The sequence below is a fragment of the Coregonus clupeaformis genome, chromosome 15 (assembly GCF_020615455.1).
Source record: "Coregonus clupeaformis isolate EN_2021a chromosome 15, ASM2061545v1, whole genome shotgun sequence".
In the NCBI taxonomy this organism is placed as follows: Eukaryota; Metazoa; Chordata; class Actinopteri; order Salmoniformes; family Salmonidae; genus Coregonus; species Coregonus clupeaformis.
This window is the reverse complement of record NC_059206.1, coordinates 43,805,026-43,824,848: the sequence shown is the minus strand read 5'-3', so window position 1 is coordinate 43,824,848 and position 19,823 is coordinate 43,805,026. Positions and strand designations below refer to the sequence as shown.

Sequence of the window (19,823 nt, the reverse complement as noted above, 5' to 3'; positions counted from 1 at the left end):
ACTGTAAGACGAGGTGGGAGGAATGAAAGAAACACAGGGGTTCTAATGGGTAACCTTGCAGTGTCGCCTCTCTCTTTCTTTTCTTCCTTTCTCTTCGCTCTCTCCCTCCCTCCTCTCTCTCCTTCTCTCTCTCTCTCTATGACAGAAGGTTTTCCCTAGAGCCCCAGCTCAGACCACAGAACTGCTCTGTTCTCTCTGTGAGGCAACTGTTGAACAAAATGGACTCTTAAAAGAAAGAAAGAAAAAATAGAAAAAAATCGAAGTGAGAAAAAATATTTAAAAATAGGACCAACCTGAGAGGGAGCGAGAGAGAGGGAGCGTGAGAGCGAGAGAGAGAGAGAGAGAGTGAGCGAGAGAGAGAGAGAGAGAGATAGAGAGGATAGAAGGGGAAGATTATTCTATATCATAAAGACATAAATTGAGGAAAAGCATCACTTTATGTAAAGTATACCCATTATCAAACGTAACCAATTATCAAACACTATTAAATACCCATTATCAGTGAAACAGTGAAACCATTATGAAATCTAAATGCTGCTAGTATATTCACAGCACAAACTCTTCCAAAGTCTTCTGATATTTTTCATTAAGCCTGGAAATGTACTTGAATAGAAATGGGTTGACGGCAGGGTTTCCGTTAGGAAAATGTGGCACCGGATATTTGACCGGCAGCATTTTCATTTACCAGACATTTGAGAAATTTACCAGACCCATATGCATTGGGTGCGTAACCTGATTAGGGCGTCCATCCACAGTGCTTAAAATGCCAGAAATCACATTTAGATTATGGCAATTCATATGAACAGAACATGCAAGTTAAGGATGCAACGATGTGCGATCCTTCTTACCGAATTCTGATGTGCACTTTGAAGATGTTAGAATAACTGTACACATTTACTTTTCCTCAGCCAACAAGATGAGTAACGAACAGCAAAATCACTAGCCTATGTCAATCTACCATAGAACAAAATATACCTATTCAGCTTGTCGAGAAATAAATAGCCTATTCCAAACAGACTCTGGAACAGTTGGGGGACGATAGAGCCCAAATTCATACGACTAGTAGGCCTAGGTTACATAAAAAAAACATAAAAAACCAATGAATCTGATGCAACAGATCAGAACGTTTAGCTTAAAATGTTGATAAACTATTATTTCTTCACATTATAGCTAAGCGCAGCAATGCGCACAGCAATGTTTGTTCTATAATGCAATTAGCAGGAAAACCCCGTTGTAAAAAGGGCACTGCAGATTCGAGTAGTTTCATGTGACAGAGAAAGAGGGGAGATCTTATATGCAACAACTAGCATGGATTGCTAATAGGACTAATATTGTGCCTTTGGCTACTGGACAATGAAAGAAAGTTGATATTAAATAATTGCCTCCACGGATATGGTCTGATTTTGGCTAGGCTACTTAGAAGCAAGGTAAGACATGTATTAAAACAATCAGGTTTCAAACTATTAAGTATATGTTTTCAAAATGCATACTGCCTCCAGTTCATTGTAAAGTGGTGTGTGACTTGCTGATGAAGCCTGCCTTCCGTTGCCTATGCATTTGCTGTTTGAGATTTTCCACTCAAAGGCTCTGTATCTGTATGCTGTACGCATGTGATAAATAAGATACATAACGAATACACTGTACACGTGCCAATTTAATTCCACTAAATTATGCAAATGAACCTATACACAAATAAGCATGACCAGTCAAATGTATTTACAGTACTTTGACTGGTAGCTATTACCGGCTAACGGAAACCCTGGTTGACGGGGTTCCAGCGCAGTATGGCTGAGGCTGCCTGGCTGGGTAGTTAGTTAGGGTTGAGGCAGTGAGAAGAGAGGCTGTCTGCTAAAGGGTTGAGGCTATGAGAAGAAGGATGGTTTACAGCGAGGAGCCTGCTGCCAGAGCAGAGTCTGCTAATGAACACAGTGGGAGAGCCAGCCTTGCTATTGTTGACACTTCTTTTGAAACGTTGCAACAAGGAGACAGGTTCGACTGAGGCTATCAAACATCTCACAAACTAGTTTAATTGCTCAGGGAGAGGGAAACACATGAAGATCATTAGATTGTTTCCTCCCTTCTTCCCCTCAAATGAACCTGCTTGCCAATTAGAGCTGGAGAGCGTTTGCAGTTCTGTCTATTCTTTACACAGCGTTTCTCGAGCTGGATCTGTCTGATGTTTTTTTTTCATTAAAACCTTTCTGTTATTCATTAGGATTGATCCGTTCGTTTATTTCTGGGTGAGATAAGTCTACAGCACCACGACAGTTGTCAAGCTGTGCAGTGAGGCTACAGTACACACCCCAAGAAACTGATTCTGCACCAAGTGAACATGATATCCTGCCCCAAACAATAGGCTACAACACAGGCCTATATTATAGGACCCCAAGACAATAACTTAGTAGACTTGGTGGCAGCTGGTGATGCTGTATAATTATCTAACACAGGGCTCTCCAACCCTGTTCCTGATTCTGCAGAGCTACCATCCTCTGATTCCTGGAGAGCTACCATCCTCTAGGTTTTCACTCCAACCCTGTTCCTGATTCTGGAGAGCTACCATTCTCTAGGTTGTATCTAGGCATGTATCACGGCTCTGATGTCAGTTTGCTGTTAGCTGTTTATTTGTTTGCGTTGGTGTTATGGCAGTAGCTGTCCCGGTGAGTGGATGTGCGAGCAAAAAATGGACAAACGGGTATACAGACGGACTCACCAGGCCTGCGACTTCCTCCTGGGCACGCTCTGTCTCATCCACTTGGAGTGAGGGGTCAGGTGGAATATCAGCTGTCTGCAGATCTTGTCGGACGACTTCAGGGTGTCCTTCTCCTGTAATACACACATACACAAAAACACACAAAAGCACACACTTTCATCTCTTTTGCTTGCGACTACTGCTGAAAAAAGGTCTCAAAAGGTTTCAAAGGGCTTAAAAAGTGTCTGGCTTTCATATAGAGGAATAATCAAATGACTGCTCTATTTGACTTTCTGAAGTGAATTATTATAATTTTATAATTTTTTAGTTATTTAAAAAAAATGCATATCAAAACAAACTTGTGCATTCCAAGAATTGAACTTATACAAAACAATTGAACAAGTAAAACAAAAACAAAACACTGCTTGATTTGAAAGCATTTCACAGGTGGCCAGAAGCTGAACTACACTGGATGTCAAAAGTGTTGGTCCCTGGTTGGGCTGAACCATCACACCCTTCCTCTTTCCTTCACAACCACAATTGGCTGGAAGAAGGGGACACGGCAGGGACAGAAGTGAATGAATGTAATGAAAACAGGTTTATTTTCATTTCCGACATCATTAATAACTGAATTTGACCCCTTTGTTGAGAATTGGATCAATGTCCCAGGTGATGTACATTGTACAGTGGGGAAAAAAAGTATTTAGTCAGCCACCAATTGTGCAAGTTCTCCCACTTAAAAAGATGAGAGAGGCCTGTAATTTTCATCATAGGTACACGTCAACTATGACAGACAAAATGAGAAAAAGAATCCAGAAAATCACAATTGTAGGATTTTTAATGAATTTATTTGCAAATTATGGTGGAAAATAAGTATTTGGTCACCTACAAACAAGCAAGATTTCTGGCTCTCACAGACCTGTAACTTCTTCTTTAAGAGGATCCTCTGTCCTCCACTCATTACCTGTATTAATGGCACCTGTTTGAACTTGTTATCAGTATAAAAGACACCTGTCCACAACCTCAAACAGTCACACTCCAAACTCCACTATGGCCAAGACCAAAGAGCTGTCAAAGGACACCAGAAACAAAATTGTAGACCTGCACCAGGTTGGGAAAACTGAATCTGCAATAGGTAAGCAGCTTGGTTTGAAGAAATCAACAGTGGGAGCAATTATTATGAAATGGAAGACATACAAGACCACTGATAATCTCCCTCGATCTGGGGCTCCACGCAAGATCTCACCCCGTGGGGTCAAAATGATCACAAGAACAGTGAGCAAAAATCCCAGAACCACACGGGGGGACCTAGTGAATGACCTGCAGAGAGCTGGGACCAAAGTAACAAAGCCTACCATCAGTAACACACTACGCCGCCAGGGACTCAAATCCTGCAGTGCGCCCTGCTTAAGCCAGTACATGTCCAGGCCCGTCTGAAGTTTGCTAGAGTGCATTTGGATGATCCAGAAGAGGATTGGGAGAATGTCATATGGTCAGATGAAACCAAAATAGAACTTTTTGGTAAAAACTCAACTCGATCGTGTTTGGAGGACAAAGAATGCTGAGTTGCATCCAAAGAACACCATACCTACTGTGAAGCATAGGGGTGGAAACATCATGCTTTGGGGCTGTTTTTCTGCAAAGGGACCAGGACGACTGATCCGTGTAAAGGAAAGAATGAATGGGGCCATGTATTGTGAGATTTTGAGTGAAAACCTCCGTCCATCAGCAAGGGCATTGAAGATGAAACGTGGCTGGGTCTTTCAGCATGACAATGATCCCAAACACACCGCCCGGGCAACGAAGGAGTGGCTTCGTAAGAAGCATTTCAAGGTCCTGGAGTGGCCTAGCCAGTCTCCAGATCTCAACCCCATAGAAAGTCTTTGGAGGGAGTTGAAAGTCTGTGTTGCCCAGCGACAGCCCCAAAACATCACTGCTCTAGAGGAGATCTGCATGGAGGAATGGGCCAAAATACCAGCAACCGTGTGTGAAAACCTTGTGAAGACTTACAGAAAAAGTTTGACCTGTGCCATTGCCAATAAAGGGTATATAACAAAGTATTGAGAAACTTTTGTTATTGACCAAATACTTATTTTCCACCATAATTTGCAAATAAATTCATTAAAAATCCTACAATGTGATTTTCAGGATTTTTTTTTCTCATTTTGTCTGTCATAGTTGACGTGTACCTATGATGAAAATTACAGGCCTCTCTCATCTTTTTAAGTGGGAGAACTTGCACAATTGGTGGCTGACTAAATACTTTTTTTCCCCACTGTATATGTATAAAGTACATGTGTAAAATAACTTGAGTAAATCGTATCCAATCGAATGACCATATCCATATTATGCAGTGCTGAGTATCTTGCAAGAGATTGAAAACTCTTAGGAATGTGTTTACAACAAATGCACCTGTTGTTCTTTTCAAGGTAGTCTTAACCACATTTAGCACAACAGGTAACCTTGTGACGCCAAAGAATGAATTGTTACTTTTAGAAGCCCAAGGCAGAACATCTTGGATACACATATTTTTCAATGGACCATTGTATCACTTCTGGCCTTGCAACCCCTATTAGCCACACTGAGCTGTGGAGAGGGGGCTTTTTCCTTTGTTCCTAGAATGTTGGTTTAAAAGGTGGTTATTTATAATTGTCTGATCCCCTTCACTTACAGTGGGGGAAAAAAGTATTTAGTCAGCCACCAATTGTGCAAGTTCTCCCACTTAAAAAGATGAGAGAGGCCTGTAATCTTCATCATAGGTACACGTCAACTATGACAGACAAAATGAGATTTTTTTTTCTCCAGAAAATCACATTGTAGGATTTTTAATGAATTTATTTGCAAATTATGGTGGAAAATAAGTATTTGGTCAATAACAAAAGTTTCTCAATACTTTGTTATATACCCTTTGTTGGCAATGACACAGGTCAAACGTTTTCTGTAAGTCTTCACAAGGTTTTCACACACTGTTGCTGGTATTTTGGCCCATTCCTCCATGCAGATCTCCTCTAGAGCAGTGATGTTTTGGGGCTGTCGCTGGGCAACACGGACTTTCAACTCCCTCCAAAGATTTTCTATGGGGTTGAGATCTGGAGACTGGCTAGGCCACTCCAGGACCTTGAAATGCTTCTTACGAAGCCACTCCTTCGTTGCCCGGGCGGTGTGTTTGGGATCATTGTCATGTTGAAAGACACAGCGACGTTTCATCTTCAATGCCCTTGCTGATGGAAGGAGGTTTTCACTCAAAATCTCACGATACATGGCCCCATTCATTCTTTCCTTTACACGGATCAGTCGTCCTGGTCCCTTCGCAGAAAAACAGCCCCAAAGCATGATGTTTCCACCCCCATGCTTCACAGTAGGTATGGTGTTCTTTGGATGCAACTCAGCATTCTTTGTCCTCCAAACACGACGAGTTGAGATTTTACCAAAAAGTTATATTTTGGTTTCATCTGACCATATGACATTCTCCCAATCCTCTTCTGGATCATCCAAATGCACTCTAGCAAACTTCAGACGGGCCTGGACATGTACTGGCTTAAGCAGGGGGACACGTCTGGCACTGCAGGATTTGGAGTCCCTGGCGGCGTAGTGTGTTACTGATGGTAGGCTTTGTTACTTTGGTCCCAGCTCTCTGCAGGTCATTCACTAGGTCCCCCCGTGTGGTTTTGGGATTTTTGCTCACCGTTCTTGTGATCATTTTGACCCCACGGGGTGAGATCTTGCGTGGAGACCCAGATCGAGGGAGATTATCAGTGGTCTTGTATGTCTTCCATTTCCTAATAATTGCTCCCACAGTTGATTTCTTCAAACCAAGCTGCTTACCTATTGCAGATTCAGTCTTCCCAGCCTGGTGCAGGTCTACAATTTTGTTTATGGTGTCCTTTGACAGCTCTTTGGTCTTGGCCATTGTGGAGTTTGGAGTGTGACTGTTTGAGGTTGTGGACAGGTGTCTTTTATACTGATAACAAGTTCAAACAGGTGCCATTAATACAGGTAACGAGTGGAGGACAGAGGAGCCTCTTAAAGAAGAAGTTACAGGTCTGTGAGAGCCAGAAATCTTGCTTGTTTGTAGGTGACCAAATACTTATTTTCCACCATAATTTGCAAATAAATTCATAAAAAATCCTACAATGTGATTTTCTGGATTTTTTCCCCTCAATTTGTCTGTCATAGTTGACGTGTACCTATGATGAAAATTACAGGCCTCTCTCATCTTTTTAAGTGGGAGAACTTGCACAATTGGTGGCTGACTAAATACTTTTTTCCCCCACTGTATCACTCTACAAACAATCCAACCGTTTGACTGCTTTCACCAAATTATCTCAAGGCTCTTCTTCTTTGTCCATCCAACATGGTTGCCTTGAGCATTTTATACATCCAAATATAAGCTGTAGCATCTCTGTCAGTCTCCCTCTCTCCTCCTCCTTGGTCTTGCTCCAGCTCTTGCTCCCTTGCTCCCCCCCAACCCCCCCAACCCCCCACTCTCTCACTTGCGCTCTCTCTCCCTTCCTCTGTCAAAGACTTTAAACGGATTGGGTTGAGCAGAGCAGGGTAAATCTAATTAATGGTACAACACAACAACAAGAAAGAGGCAATGCAGCAAAAGAGAAAAAAGACAGGGGCAATTTACCTCAGGCGATTAACCATTCCCACTCCTCCCACTTTGTGTGGCACAAACATACCTCATACACTTCAAACCTTCCAGCGTTTCGTTTCAGGCAATGAAATAACAGTGAGAACACCATTACAGTCTATGTTATGTTAAGTCTTGGTGGGAAAAGGGTCCACTGAATGGAAGTATTCTTAGAAAAGGTATTGAATATAATCTGGAAATAACATGTTTTTCTCTTTGATGTAGATTGGGGCATTGTCAACATGGAATCTGTTCAACATTGTTCAAAACATGTTTTCCACTCAAATTCAAACACGATTCAGAATATTCATAGACAAACGACCACAGGGCTCTTGAGTTAGATATACAGTTCTATGGTTGAATGCACAATAATAGTAATGTGTTGTGATGCATTTTGAAGCAGTGAAACGTTTTGATGAGTTGTTGTTGGCATTCGATTGTCAGTCCCTTGAAGCAAAGAGGTACAGGAGGAAGAACCGTGACTGGACCTGCAGCTGAGGCCCTGAGGCACAGCAGACCAACTCACTAAATCCCTGTCACATTTCACAAACCCTGCCAAGTCCCCACCCACTAGGCACACCACGTCATTTCAACATGGATAATTGGGTAATATTTGGTTGAGATGTTCATTTCAACATGCGACCGTGTATTGATTACCGTAGTCTCAATCAGATCACTGTTAAATACAGTTCTCCTCTTCCTCTGATTGCGAGTATGACTGAATCATTATGCGGAGCGCGTTTCTTCACAAAACTGGATCTCAGGAGCGCCTACAACTTGGTGCGCATTAGGGAGGGAGATGAATGGAAGACAGCATTTAGTACCACCTCGGGTCATTATGAGTATCTCGTCATGCCATACAGGTTAATGAATGCTCCTTCGGTCTTCCAATCCTTTGTGGACGAGATCTTCCGGGACATGCATGGGCAGGGTGTAGTAGTGTACATTGACGACATCCTAGTGTACTCTGCTACACGGGCCGAGCATGTAGCACTGGTGCGCCGAGTGTTGGGTAGGCTGTTGGAGCATGACTTGTATGTCAAGGCAGAGAAATGTCTGTTTTTCCAGGAGTCCATCTCCTTCTTGGGTCATCGGTTGTCCGCGTCAGGGGTGAAGATGGAGGTTGACCGTGTGTCAGCCGTGCGTAATTGGCAAACCCCAACCACTGTTAAAGAGGTGCAGCAGTTTTTGGGTTTTGCCAATTACTACCGGAGGTTTATCCGGGGTTTTGGACAGGTGGCAGCTCCCATTACTTCCCTGCTGAAGGGGGGTCCGGTGCGTTTGCAGTGGTCAGCTGAGGCGGACAGGGCGTTTGGTAAACTGAAGGACCTGTTCACTTCGGCTCCGGTGCTGGCGCACCCGGACCCCGCTTTACCGTTCCAGGTAGAGGTGGACGCGTCAGAGGCCGGTATTGGGGCAGTGCTGTCGCAACGGTCAGGCACGCCACCTAAACTCCGCCCCTGTGCTTTCTATTCTAAGAAGCTCAGCCCGGCGGAGCGGAATTATGACGTAGGGGACAGGGAGCTGTTAGCCGTAGTTCAAGCCCTAAAGGTGTGGAGGCATTGGCTTGAGGGGGCTCAACACCCTTTTCTCATTCTGACTGACCACCGTAACCTGGAGTACATCCGGGCAGCTAGGAGATTGAACCCTTGTCAGGCTAGGTGGAACATGTTTCTGACCCGGTTCGTGTTTAAGATAACGTACATCCCAGGGTCCCAGAACGGTAAGGCAGACGCCCTGTCCCGGCGGTATGACACAGAGGAGAGGTCCATTGAGCCCACTCCCATACTGCCGGAGTCTTGTCTGGTGGCACCGGTGGTGTGGGAGGTCGATACGGAAATCGAGCGGGCGTTACGTACCGACCCTACTCCCCCAGAGTATCCAGTGGGTCGGACGTACGTGCCGCTCGAGGTCCGTGATCGTCTCATTTATTGGGCTCATACGTCACCCTCCTCTGGACATCCAGGTATCGGCCGGACAGTGCACTGCCTTAGCGCTAAGTACTGGTGGCCAACTTTAGCTAAGGATGTGAGGGTTTATGTCTCCTCCTGCTCGGTGTGCGCTCAGTGTAAGGCGCCTAGACACCTGCCCAGGGGGAAGTTACAACCCCTGCCCGTTCCACAACGGCCGTGGTCCCACCTCTCGGTGGACTTTGTCACGGACCTTCCCCCCTCTCAGGGGAATACCACTATTCTGGTCGTTGTGGATCGGTTCTCTAAGGCCTGTCGTCTCATCCCAATGCCGGGTCTCCCCACTGCCCTACAGACCGCTGAGGCTTTGTTTACCCACGTCTTCCGGCACTACGGGGTGCCCGAGGATATAGTGTCTGATCGGGGTCCCCAGTTCACCTCTAGAGTCTGGAGGGCGTTCATGGAACGCTTGGGGGTCTTGGTGAGCCTTACCTCGGGTTACCACCCGGAGAGTAATGGGCAGGTGGAAAGCGTGAACCAGGATGTGGGTAGGTTTCCGAGATCCTATTGCCAGGGCCGGCAGGAGGAGTGGTCGGGGTATATCCCCTGGGCAGAGATGGCCCAGAACTCTCTTCGCCACTCCTCTACTAACCTAACCCCTTTCCAGTGTGTGTTAGGGTATCAGCCGGTTCTGGCACCATGGCATCAGAGCCAGATCGAGGCTCCTGCGGTGGATGAGTGGTTTCGGCGCTCGGAGGAGACGTGGAACGCTGCACACGTCCATCTGCAGCGGGCCATCCGTAGACAGAAGGCGAGCGCCGATCTCCACCGCAGTGAGGGTCCGGTGTACGCACCTGGAGATCGAGTCTGGCTCTCGACTCGAAACCTGCCTCTTCGCCTGCCCTGCCGGAAGCTGGGTCGGCGGTTTATGGGGCCATTTAAAGTCCTGAGGAGATTGAACGAGGTTTGTTACAAGTTACAACTGCCTATTGATTACCACATTAACCCCTCGTTCCATGTGTCTCTCCTCAGGCCGGTGGTAGCTGGTCCACTCCAGGACAGTGAGATAAGAGAGACTCCTCCACCCCTCTGGACATCGAGGGGGCTCCGGCGTACTCAGTCCGGTCGATTCGAGATGTCGGATGGGGGGTCTACAATATCTCGTGGAGTGGGAGGGGTACGGCCCGGAGGAACGGTGCTGGGTGCCTAGGAGGGACATTTTAGATCCATCCCTCCTGACTGAGTTCCACCGTAGTCATCCCACGCGCCCTGCTCCGCGTCCTCCTGGTCGTCCCCGAGGCCGGGGTCGGCGCACGGCTGGAGCCGCGCGTCAAGGGGGGGGGGTTACTGTCACGGATTCTGCCGAGACTGCTCCTCCTCCTTGCTCGGGCAGGCTTCTGCGTTCGTCGTCACCGGAGTACTAGCTACTACCGCTGGATGTTCTCGATGTTTGTTTGGTCTGGTCTTGTGTGTGCACCTGTTTCGTATATTGAGTATTGATTATGTCACCTATAAGTTTCCCTTTTGGTTTGTTTGCAGTTGTGTGTAATTGTACGCCTGTCCGATTGGTGTCTCGATTGATGTTTAGTGTTTTACGCGTGTGTGCGTAATCGTTCGCCTCCTTTGTTTTTGAGGCCGTTTGTTTTGTCTTTGTGCATTATCAGTAAAGTCATTTTGGACTTAGCCTCCTTGTCCTGCGCTTGACTCCACCACTGCATCCACATCAGTTACGTGACACAAGCAGAAGATATCTCCTTCAACTGTTGATATTTGATTGCGTTGACAACCAAACACAATTCAATATCACTGAATATCATAACATTTGAAATCAGGGGTTGAAACCCTAGCCTAGGCCTATTGTATTGTTGATTTTTAGTTGAATTCTGGGTTGAATTGAAACAATAGCTGTTGATGACTTTGCAAATGCTATATTGGCCTAAATAGCATCATTGATGTTATATGAGTGATAAAGGGCGCTTTCACATATCCCCTTATGATCCGTTTCCTGGAGCGTTTGGTACCCTGATCCACGCTATAAAGCATGTGTGAAACCCAAACAAATCCTGGACCTGCGTGAATAGCGGGTCCAAGATCCAGGACCAAAGTACCAGGTACTGTGACACGGCAGCGCGTGTTGCGTGGAACTTTTTTGCACGTTGTGAACAAGCTAGCTCGCTAACTTCATGTAGAATTTACGTCTTGCTAATCGCACCCTGAAATTGTTATTTTCAGGTCTTGTGAAAGCAAAACGTATACTGTAAAATTCTCACAAACGCTCCAGGAAACCAAACCAGGGTACCAAATGTCATATGTGAAAAAATGTCATAAAAAAAAAAAATCATACTGGCCCCCCATGGGAATCGAACCCACAACCCTGGCGTTGCAAACGCCATGCTCTACCAACTGAGCTACATCCCTGCCGGCCATTCCCTCCCCTACCCTGGACGACGCTGGGCCAATTTTGCGCCGCCCCATGGGTCTCCCGGTCACGGCCGGCTACGACAGAGCCTGGATTCGAACCAGGATCTCTAGTGGCACAGCTAGACCACTGCGCCACTCGGGAGTGCCTGTAGCTGTAGATATATCAATTCTACAGTAGGAGGTGCTGCTGAGCTTATAGTTTGTTTTCCTTCTGATAGTGGATTTAATGTTGAAGATCTGACATTGTTTTAAAGGTACACATTCAACATATTTTATACAAGGTTGTCTATGCTGAAATTTGGTTACCATGATGACATAATCCTGTGGTTGAAATTTCACACTCAAAACAACAGTTTACATTGATTACTTTTTTTCAAATCTAATGCATTTTCCTCATTGATTCCATGTCATAATACGTTGACAAATTACGTTGAAACAATGTTGATTCAACCAATTTGTTCCCAGTGGGAAGCCAGGCGGTCACAGTAGAGAACACCCCTGCCACCTCACGACCCACTCACCCCAAAACTTTTAAAAAACCTCCAATACACACCACCCTGGGTATGCTGCTCTTATTGGAAGATCTTATTTCAAAGTAGCCTTTTTTCAAAGGTGTTTTTCATCATCTGTTAAAGAGAAGAAGTGCTTCATAGTTCAACTTTTCTAACTACTGTATTTCACATAATGTGTAGTTAGATCTCTCTGGGCGCCGGTTTATACAAGATGAGCCTGTTAGCTGGGCACAGCTGTCTGCCTTTGTTATTACAGGAAAGTGTACCCCTTCTGGGAAGCTATTTATTGGGAAAAGAGCTTATCAAAAGATGTCTGGTGCATCTTTAAAGCAAGGGAAAGGTCAACCACATCAATCTGAGAGATTCAAGCTCCCAGAAAATTCATTTAGAAAACAAAGGGCTGAGAAGCACTGGTATAAGGCTGAGAAGCACTGGTATAAGGCTGAGAAGCACTGCTATAAGGCTGAGATATATAATATACGGTATAAGGCTGAGATATATAATATACGGTATAAGGCTGAGATATATAATATACGGTATAAGGCTTTTAGGAAGGAGCAAACACTTTTTTACTCTATATGAGCTATTGTCTGCTTCATTTTTTCTTGGCAGTAAATTCATTATTTTAGATCAGTTGTCCACTATTACCTATTTTCATGCAAGTGAATACTGAATGAAAAGTAACGAGAAACAGAGATACTGTGTTGTAAGTTGTGTACGTTGTAGAAATGACAACACACTGTGTTGTAAGTTGTGTATGTTGTAGAAATGACACCACACTGTGTTGTAAGTTGTGTACGTTGTAGAAATGACAACACACTGTGTTGTAAGTTGTGTACGTTGTAGAAATGACACCACACTGTGTTGTAAGTTGTGTACGTTGTAGAAATGACACCACACTGTGTTGTAAGTTGTGTATGTTGTAGAAATGACACCACACTGTGACTGACCTACTTCTGATCACTAGTTATAAATAGGTGTCAATGTCTCCGGCACCCCAAGAGTGAACACATACAACACACAGGCATCGTTTAGAGCCTAATCATAACGATTGTATGGATGCTGGCAGCAGTTGGAATGCTGGAACCAAACCAAGTGGCCTAGCACTCATATTTCTAAGAGACTGAACGTCATGTATTTGCTCTTGAATTGACCCTTGCAGCTATGGATTCCTAAACTTTCTATTTTCTGTGCCTGATCTCATTTGATGTTCCCTGACAACAGCACGGCTGAGGAGGTTGAGACAAATAGACAGACAGACAAACAGAGAGATCAACAGCCAGACAGTACGATTGGCTTACCGTCTTTGGACACTGCATGTCTTTGGCCAGGCTGAGCAGGAGCTCATGGGAGATTGGATCCACCAGGTTGAGAAAGGCTGCATTCTTATAGAGGATATCATTAAGGGATGTTCCCTGGAGTCCCAAGTCCTGTGGGAACACAGCGGAGGAGAAAATAATCAATCATTGGTGTTTCTTTTCAATTATTCCAAGGTCCAACAGGATGTGAATTTCAATATTTTAAAAGTGAAAGTCATGCATTATTAGGCATTCAACTGACATGATGTGGACTGCTTAATGGTAACAGCTTGTCAATGTATTTATATAATAATTTCATCATCCACTTGCCTCATGATGTTCACTTATCAAGCTGAGAGGATTTTATAATATGAGTGTCACATGGGACAAGGCACGGGGAGGGCTGGGATGTGGCATGAGGGGTATAGGGGGTTAAAGCAGGACAGTTTCTCCCAAAATGAAATTTCAACAGACACATAACAACTAAAGTGATGTGCTGTACCGTCATTCACCCCTAACGGTAAAATGACTTTCTACTGCATTACATGCATTCTACGGACAGTGAAATTGAGAAGACTCCCTGCAAAATAACAGCAATATGCCTTAGGAAAGTTCCATCCATAAAAGCCCTGGGTCTTTACACACACCACACTGAACACACTCCAGTTATCCAAGAACAACCTCTAGAAACACCACACAGGCACTTAGAGAGAAACGGTTCAAGTCTACAGAACTCCAGTTACTCACCGTCTTCTCTGGAATTCAAATGGCAGGCGGGTGTGATGTGCAGACGGGTTTAATAAAAATGAGGAATGAGAAAACATCCCCAGAGGTTGTTCTTACTAGTATCATCTGCAGGGTGGCTGCTATTTGCAGTGACAGTGTAAATATATTGAGGCAAAGGAATCTGCAACTTCAGGTAATGCTCTGAGGGCTGCTGCTGGTGAGGGATGTCATCGTGAGCCCGAGTTTGAGATGTAACGCTTTGAGACACATCAAAGGGTCTTCGACGCAGCCCTCACCCACCTGCTCTACCAAGGAGGATGACATCAACCAAACAGACACAGCAAGTCCTGAAACAAATGAGCTGAAACCGCAGGCAATATGTGAAGGAGAGGCTCAAAAACAAAACATCCACCACAATGAAAGGTTATGGCGGATAAGAGCAGAGGAGGACAAAAACTAAATTCAGGAAAACATTTATCCTCCTCTTGTTTATAACTTGGTTTACAAATGTGTTCTGCGTCAAATATGGGGGCTATATAATTTCAAGGAAAATGATACAAAATATGATTTTCTCCGCTGCTGTAAGTCTGTTTACTTGCTGGACTGTTTACTTGCTGGACATGCAATGTGAAGATAGTAGCAGGTGAGGGCTTAGGGATATACATGTAAGCTGCTGTAAAGAGGCTGTATAGGAAGAGGCTGAGGACTGCTATGAGGACTCCTGCTATATTAAGCAGACCCTACAGTCTGACAGGTCGAACACTGATGGCTACAGTGAAAGCTCTGAGGCAAACTCCCATCAGCCCTTTCTCCTCCTCCTCCAGCTTTCTGGCTGATTTATTAAACTTCAGCTCTCTGGGCTTCCCTGACTCCGGGCCCTTCTCCAGAGCTCCCTTTATGTCAGGGAAACATACCCCAACAGAATACAGTAAACAAGTCTCAAACAACAACAGCATAGAGATAGGCCTATATTGTAGATCATTTTCTGATTAGTATGTTGAAAATGTGTTAAATCACCAAATAGGTCAACTATGACCAATTTTGTATAATATTGGAAGAAATGCCACGGTTCTAAATCTATTACAGTAGGTATGTTTTTTCTCTGGATTCACAGTAAACAACAAAACAGCATTGTGCGATGTCTACATTGGTGTGGCGTCTCAACATTGCATGGGTTAATCTGACAGAATAATTGACGTGCCACTGCGTCTCTCATATTCCACCATCTCTGTGTGAAGGCTGTTTCATTTTGTCACTGACAGTGTGTCTGCGTCGCCGTCTCTGCATGAAAGTTGTCTTCAGATCAATCCACAAAGCCTGCTCCGTAGGCTGCCTGCATATCTGTCTTTTCAACTGAGAATTGAGTGCTGAAAGTTTGGAATTTGAGAACACCCATCCCACATCCACAGCTCATTAGGAACCTATTAAAACGTATTGCATAGAGCCCCACAACCGTCCTGGAGTCTGTTGCCTACTTTGAGTTTGCTTTGACAATTTGACAAGTGGGATTATTAGACATAATAATCCTCTAAAATTGCTCACATCTAACACTTGCCTTTGAAAAACGATGAATAAAATGGAATAACAACATAAAACACTGTGACACTTTCTATGTTCTGAATGAGTGAATGTTCATACACCATACATACAAGTCTTTAGTTATGGATTCATGGCAGAAGGCTACCAAATAAACAAGACAAGCACTGACATATCATTAGAGCAAGGAATTAAATGTAACTGATTGTGGTGCAACATAGAAGAGGGCAAGAGGCGTATTCTCCTCAACAGTCCAATTTGGCCTCCATATGAGAGATGTATAATATAGACATGTAATATACATATGTATAGTACATGATTGGTAGGTAGCCTATTCCTTAACATCCAACTATCAGGAGAAGTGGCACCTCACATTACGTTTCAAACAACGGTGACTCACTAATCCTCTCAAACACAACTGAGGTAGAAAAATGATGCACAATTAAGTCTCATTCCAAAGGTAATTTTATCTAGTCTATTATAAACTCAGGGGCACTTTAGTATTTGCTTCCCGCATCACTAAACATATTCTGTGTTAATGCTTTTAATTTTAATGCCTGCTTGCTGATTCCTTGTTTACTGACAAACATAGAGAAGACTCCAAAGTAATTAACATTAATAGCCCAGACGAGAGATTGGAGATGGAGATAAGAGTCCGGTCTCATTGATTCCTCTGTGTATCTCCTCTGTGTAATGACTTCCTGTGTGCTGCGCTGTGCTCTGAAGGAGGCATCAGGCATGCTCCAATATCATCCACCATCTCAAGTAGATTAAAACCTTATCAGACCCAGGCAATCCCTAAGTAAAAACCTGAAATTCATTACTTTTATTTATCTGCTTGCTCTGCCCTCATATTTATCCTCACATTTAAGTGTTTTAACATTTTATTTTCAGGACAACCAGGGTAGAACACAAACCAATTTGACATTAACAGTTGCATTGACAAATGTCAATCAAAAAATAAGGTCTGCCAAGCAAAAACCTGATAGAAAATAAATGTATAAGAATGCTTTAAGTATAGAATTTGTTGGATAAGTTGGAAATGAATATCCAACTAGTCAGTGACAACTGTGTGGAGTTTGGAGTTTGTGATAGCAACTATGTGAACTTATTACAGTATTTTGTTTCAGTGGGACTGTATGTTGTGTGTTTGATTACTCCCCTTCCGGGTGTGATTTAGGCCTCCCTTAATCTGGTTGATGAAACAATATGGTGTGTGCTCGCATTAGCTCTGATCATGGTCAATCTGTGATAACCCGTGATACTAGAGCAAGAGCACCACCACTGTTCTGTACCACCGCATCTGTCAGTAAACCGACATTAATCGAGAACCTTATATCTATTGTTGTGTCACTCTACGCCTCCTGTCCTGAGTGAGTATTTCTCCCTACCTTCTCTAACGGGACCCCGCTAGCCACCTAACTAACTTGCTACGGCTAGGCTAGCATTCCATAGGAGCAATAGCAGAGAGATAAATAACATCTACATAAAGCACGACAGTATGATAGACACTATGTCCTGGGATGTCCAATGATCTTCTATGTAAAATAACCCTTACCTTCGAATGACTCTTGTGTGGCTTGTGAGCGTCATAGAGCAAAACAGACATGTGCGTGTTTTGTGAGAATCTCAGGTTTTCATGGTGGGGTCATAATAATTTGTAGCTCAAACCGTTCAGACTTTACAGACGTTTTTGTGAGAAGAACCGTATTCGATATCCTGCCTTGTCTCACAAACAACGCTCTACTTCCCTGTTAATCGCACACGCTAATGGTTGGTATCCACGGAAGCAATAGAAATAGACAAATCCAATGCAAAAAAGCAGCAGTCTGTAGCTCAAACACAAAATGTTTAAAAGGGGTTAGAATCACTAAAACACGCAGGCATGGGACTCAAAGCGTTAACTCCAAATCCAGTCTTCCCTGAAAGAAAAAGCAGCTTTTCCACTCATTGAGGAAAAACAGCAGAGCTACAAGAACTACCGTGTTGTTAAAGTGGCTCAGTGGAACAGTGTGAGTTGATATAGGCTTCATTCCCACCTTACCGGACCAATGGTAATGCTCTGTGCGCTTCCTAAACTGCAAGCTATTGGAAGACTGACTGATCTGTGTTTGGAAATCTTTCCAAGTGGCTGGATAATGTATGTATGCAACGGAACGCCAACTCTGGTCACCATCATTCCTGTTGATATCTCACATCTCTTCCAAGAATGTACCATCCATTCAACCCTTATGAAATCGAGAAGCAGCAGTGCAGCCTATTTTACAGTGTTTTTATCTAGTGGGTGTTTTTTTTATCAAGTTGCATTGATGTGTTCATTAAAATGGTATATTATCGGATCAAAAGTGTAATGGGTCGACACAGCAGGTGGGAAGAGACTGTCTATCTATGTCAAAGCTATTCGCTGCTCTGGCACCCCAATGGTGGAACAAGCTCCCCCACGATGCCAGGACAGCGGAGTCACTGACCACCTTCCGGAGACACTTGAAACCCTACCTCTTTAAGGAATACCTGGAATAGTATAAAAGTAATCCTTCTACCCCCCCCCCCCACCCTCCCCCACCCCCACATAAAAAAGTGCTTGTCCCACTGGCTATCATAAGTTGAATGCACCAATTTGTAAGTCGCTCTGGATAAGAGCGTCTGCTAAATGACGTAAATGTAAAATGTACAGAATAGATATAGAGATGTCAAATGTTCAGCCTGCTGCACAATCACTTTGGAAGCTCTAGTCTAGTGTGCCCTGTTAAATTGTGGTTAGGAGCATTTTTAAACTCTCATGTTAAAGTAGTAAGAAATAGATATCACTATGGTATTTTTTATTGGTAAATTTACAAACATATATAATGACAAATAGATTTGAAACCATAGTGGTATATGGTGAAATAAGTATAGCCAGTTATAATTGTAATGGCTTAGCAGATAATAACAAAAGAAGAACAATATTTACATGGCTCCAAAAGTAGGAATATAATATCTATTGTTTACAGGAAACTCATTCAAAAATTCTAGATGAAGTTACGTGGAAAAGGGAATGGGGGGGCAAATATACTTCTCCCATGGGCAAAGTAACTCAAAAGGGGTGATGATATTAATTAACAGTAATTTCGATCCGAATGTGCAAATTGTCCAAACAGATACACAAGGTAGATGGATTATTTTAAATATGTTATTGGACCATAAACAGATATGGCTCATTAACCTTTACGGACCAAATAATGATGATCAACATTTCTTTGACAATATATATAATACATTCTCAACCCTGCAAGCAAGTCAAGACTCTATTATTATGGAGGGAGATTATAATACCGTTTTAAATAGCTCAATGGACCGTAAAGGAAATCACACTACAAACTATCACCCTCATGCTCTTAAGGAAATCGTGAATGTCATGGATACATTAGAACTAGTAGGTACAGTGGGGAGAACAAGTATTTGATACACTGCCGATTTTGCAGGTTTTCCTAATTACAAAGCATGTAGAGGTCTGTAATTTTTATCATAGGTACACTTCAACTGTGAGAGACAAAAATCCAAAACATCACATTGTATGATTTTTAAGTAATAATTTGCATTTTCTTGCATGACATCAGAAAAGCAGAACTTAATATTTGGTACAGAAACCTTTGTTTGCAATTACAGAGATAATACGTTTCCTGTAGGTCTTGACCAGGTTTGCACACACTGCAGCAGGGATTTTGGCCCACTCCTCCATACAGACCTTCTCCAGATCCTTCAGGTTTTGGGGCTGTCGCTAGGAAAAACGGACTTTCAGCTCCCTCCAAAGATTTTCTATTGGGTTCAGGTCTGGAGACTGGCTAGGCCACTCCAGGACCTTGAGATGCTTCTTACGGAGCCACTCCTTAGTTGCCCTGGCTGTGTGTTTCGGGTCGTTGTCATGCTGGAAGACCCAGCCACAACCCATCTTCAATGCTCTTACTGAGGGAAGGAGGTTGTTGGCCAAGATCTCGCGATACATGGCCCCATCCATCCTCCCCTCAATACGGTGCAGTCGTCCTGTCCCCTTTGCAGAAAAGCATCCCCAAGGAATGATGTTTCCACCTCCATGCTTCATGGTTGGGATGGTGTTCT

General features: G+C 43.7%; 1 protein-coding gene across 1 annotated transcript in view; it reads right to left on the bottom strand.

Annotated features, from left to right (window-relative positions):
- Nucleotides 1–19,823, bottom strand: part of LOC121582378 (leucine-rich repeat-containing protein 75B-like) — a 55,209-nt gene that overhangs the window by 12,181 nt on the left and 23,205 nt on the right. The window contains exons 2-3 of the mRNA XM_041898121.2: nt 13,470–13,598; nt 2,711–2,823 (exon numbers count right to left, since the gene is read on the bottom strand). Of these exons, the coding sequence (XP_041754055.1) occupies nt 2,711–2,823; nt 13,470–13,598 (242 nt within the window). The remainder of the gene's footprint in view (nt 1–2,710; nt 2,824–13,469; nt 13,599–19,823) is intronic.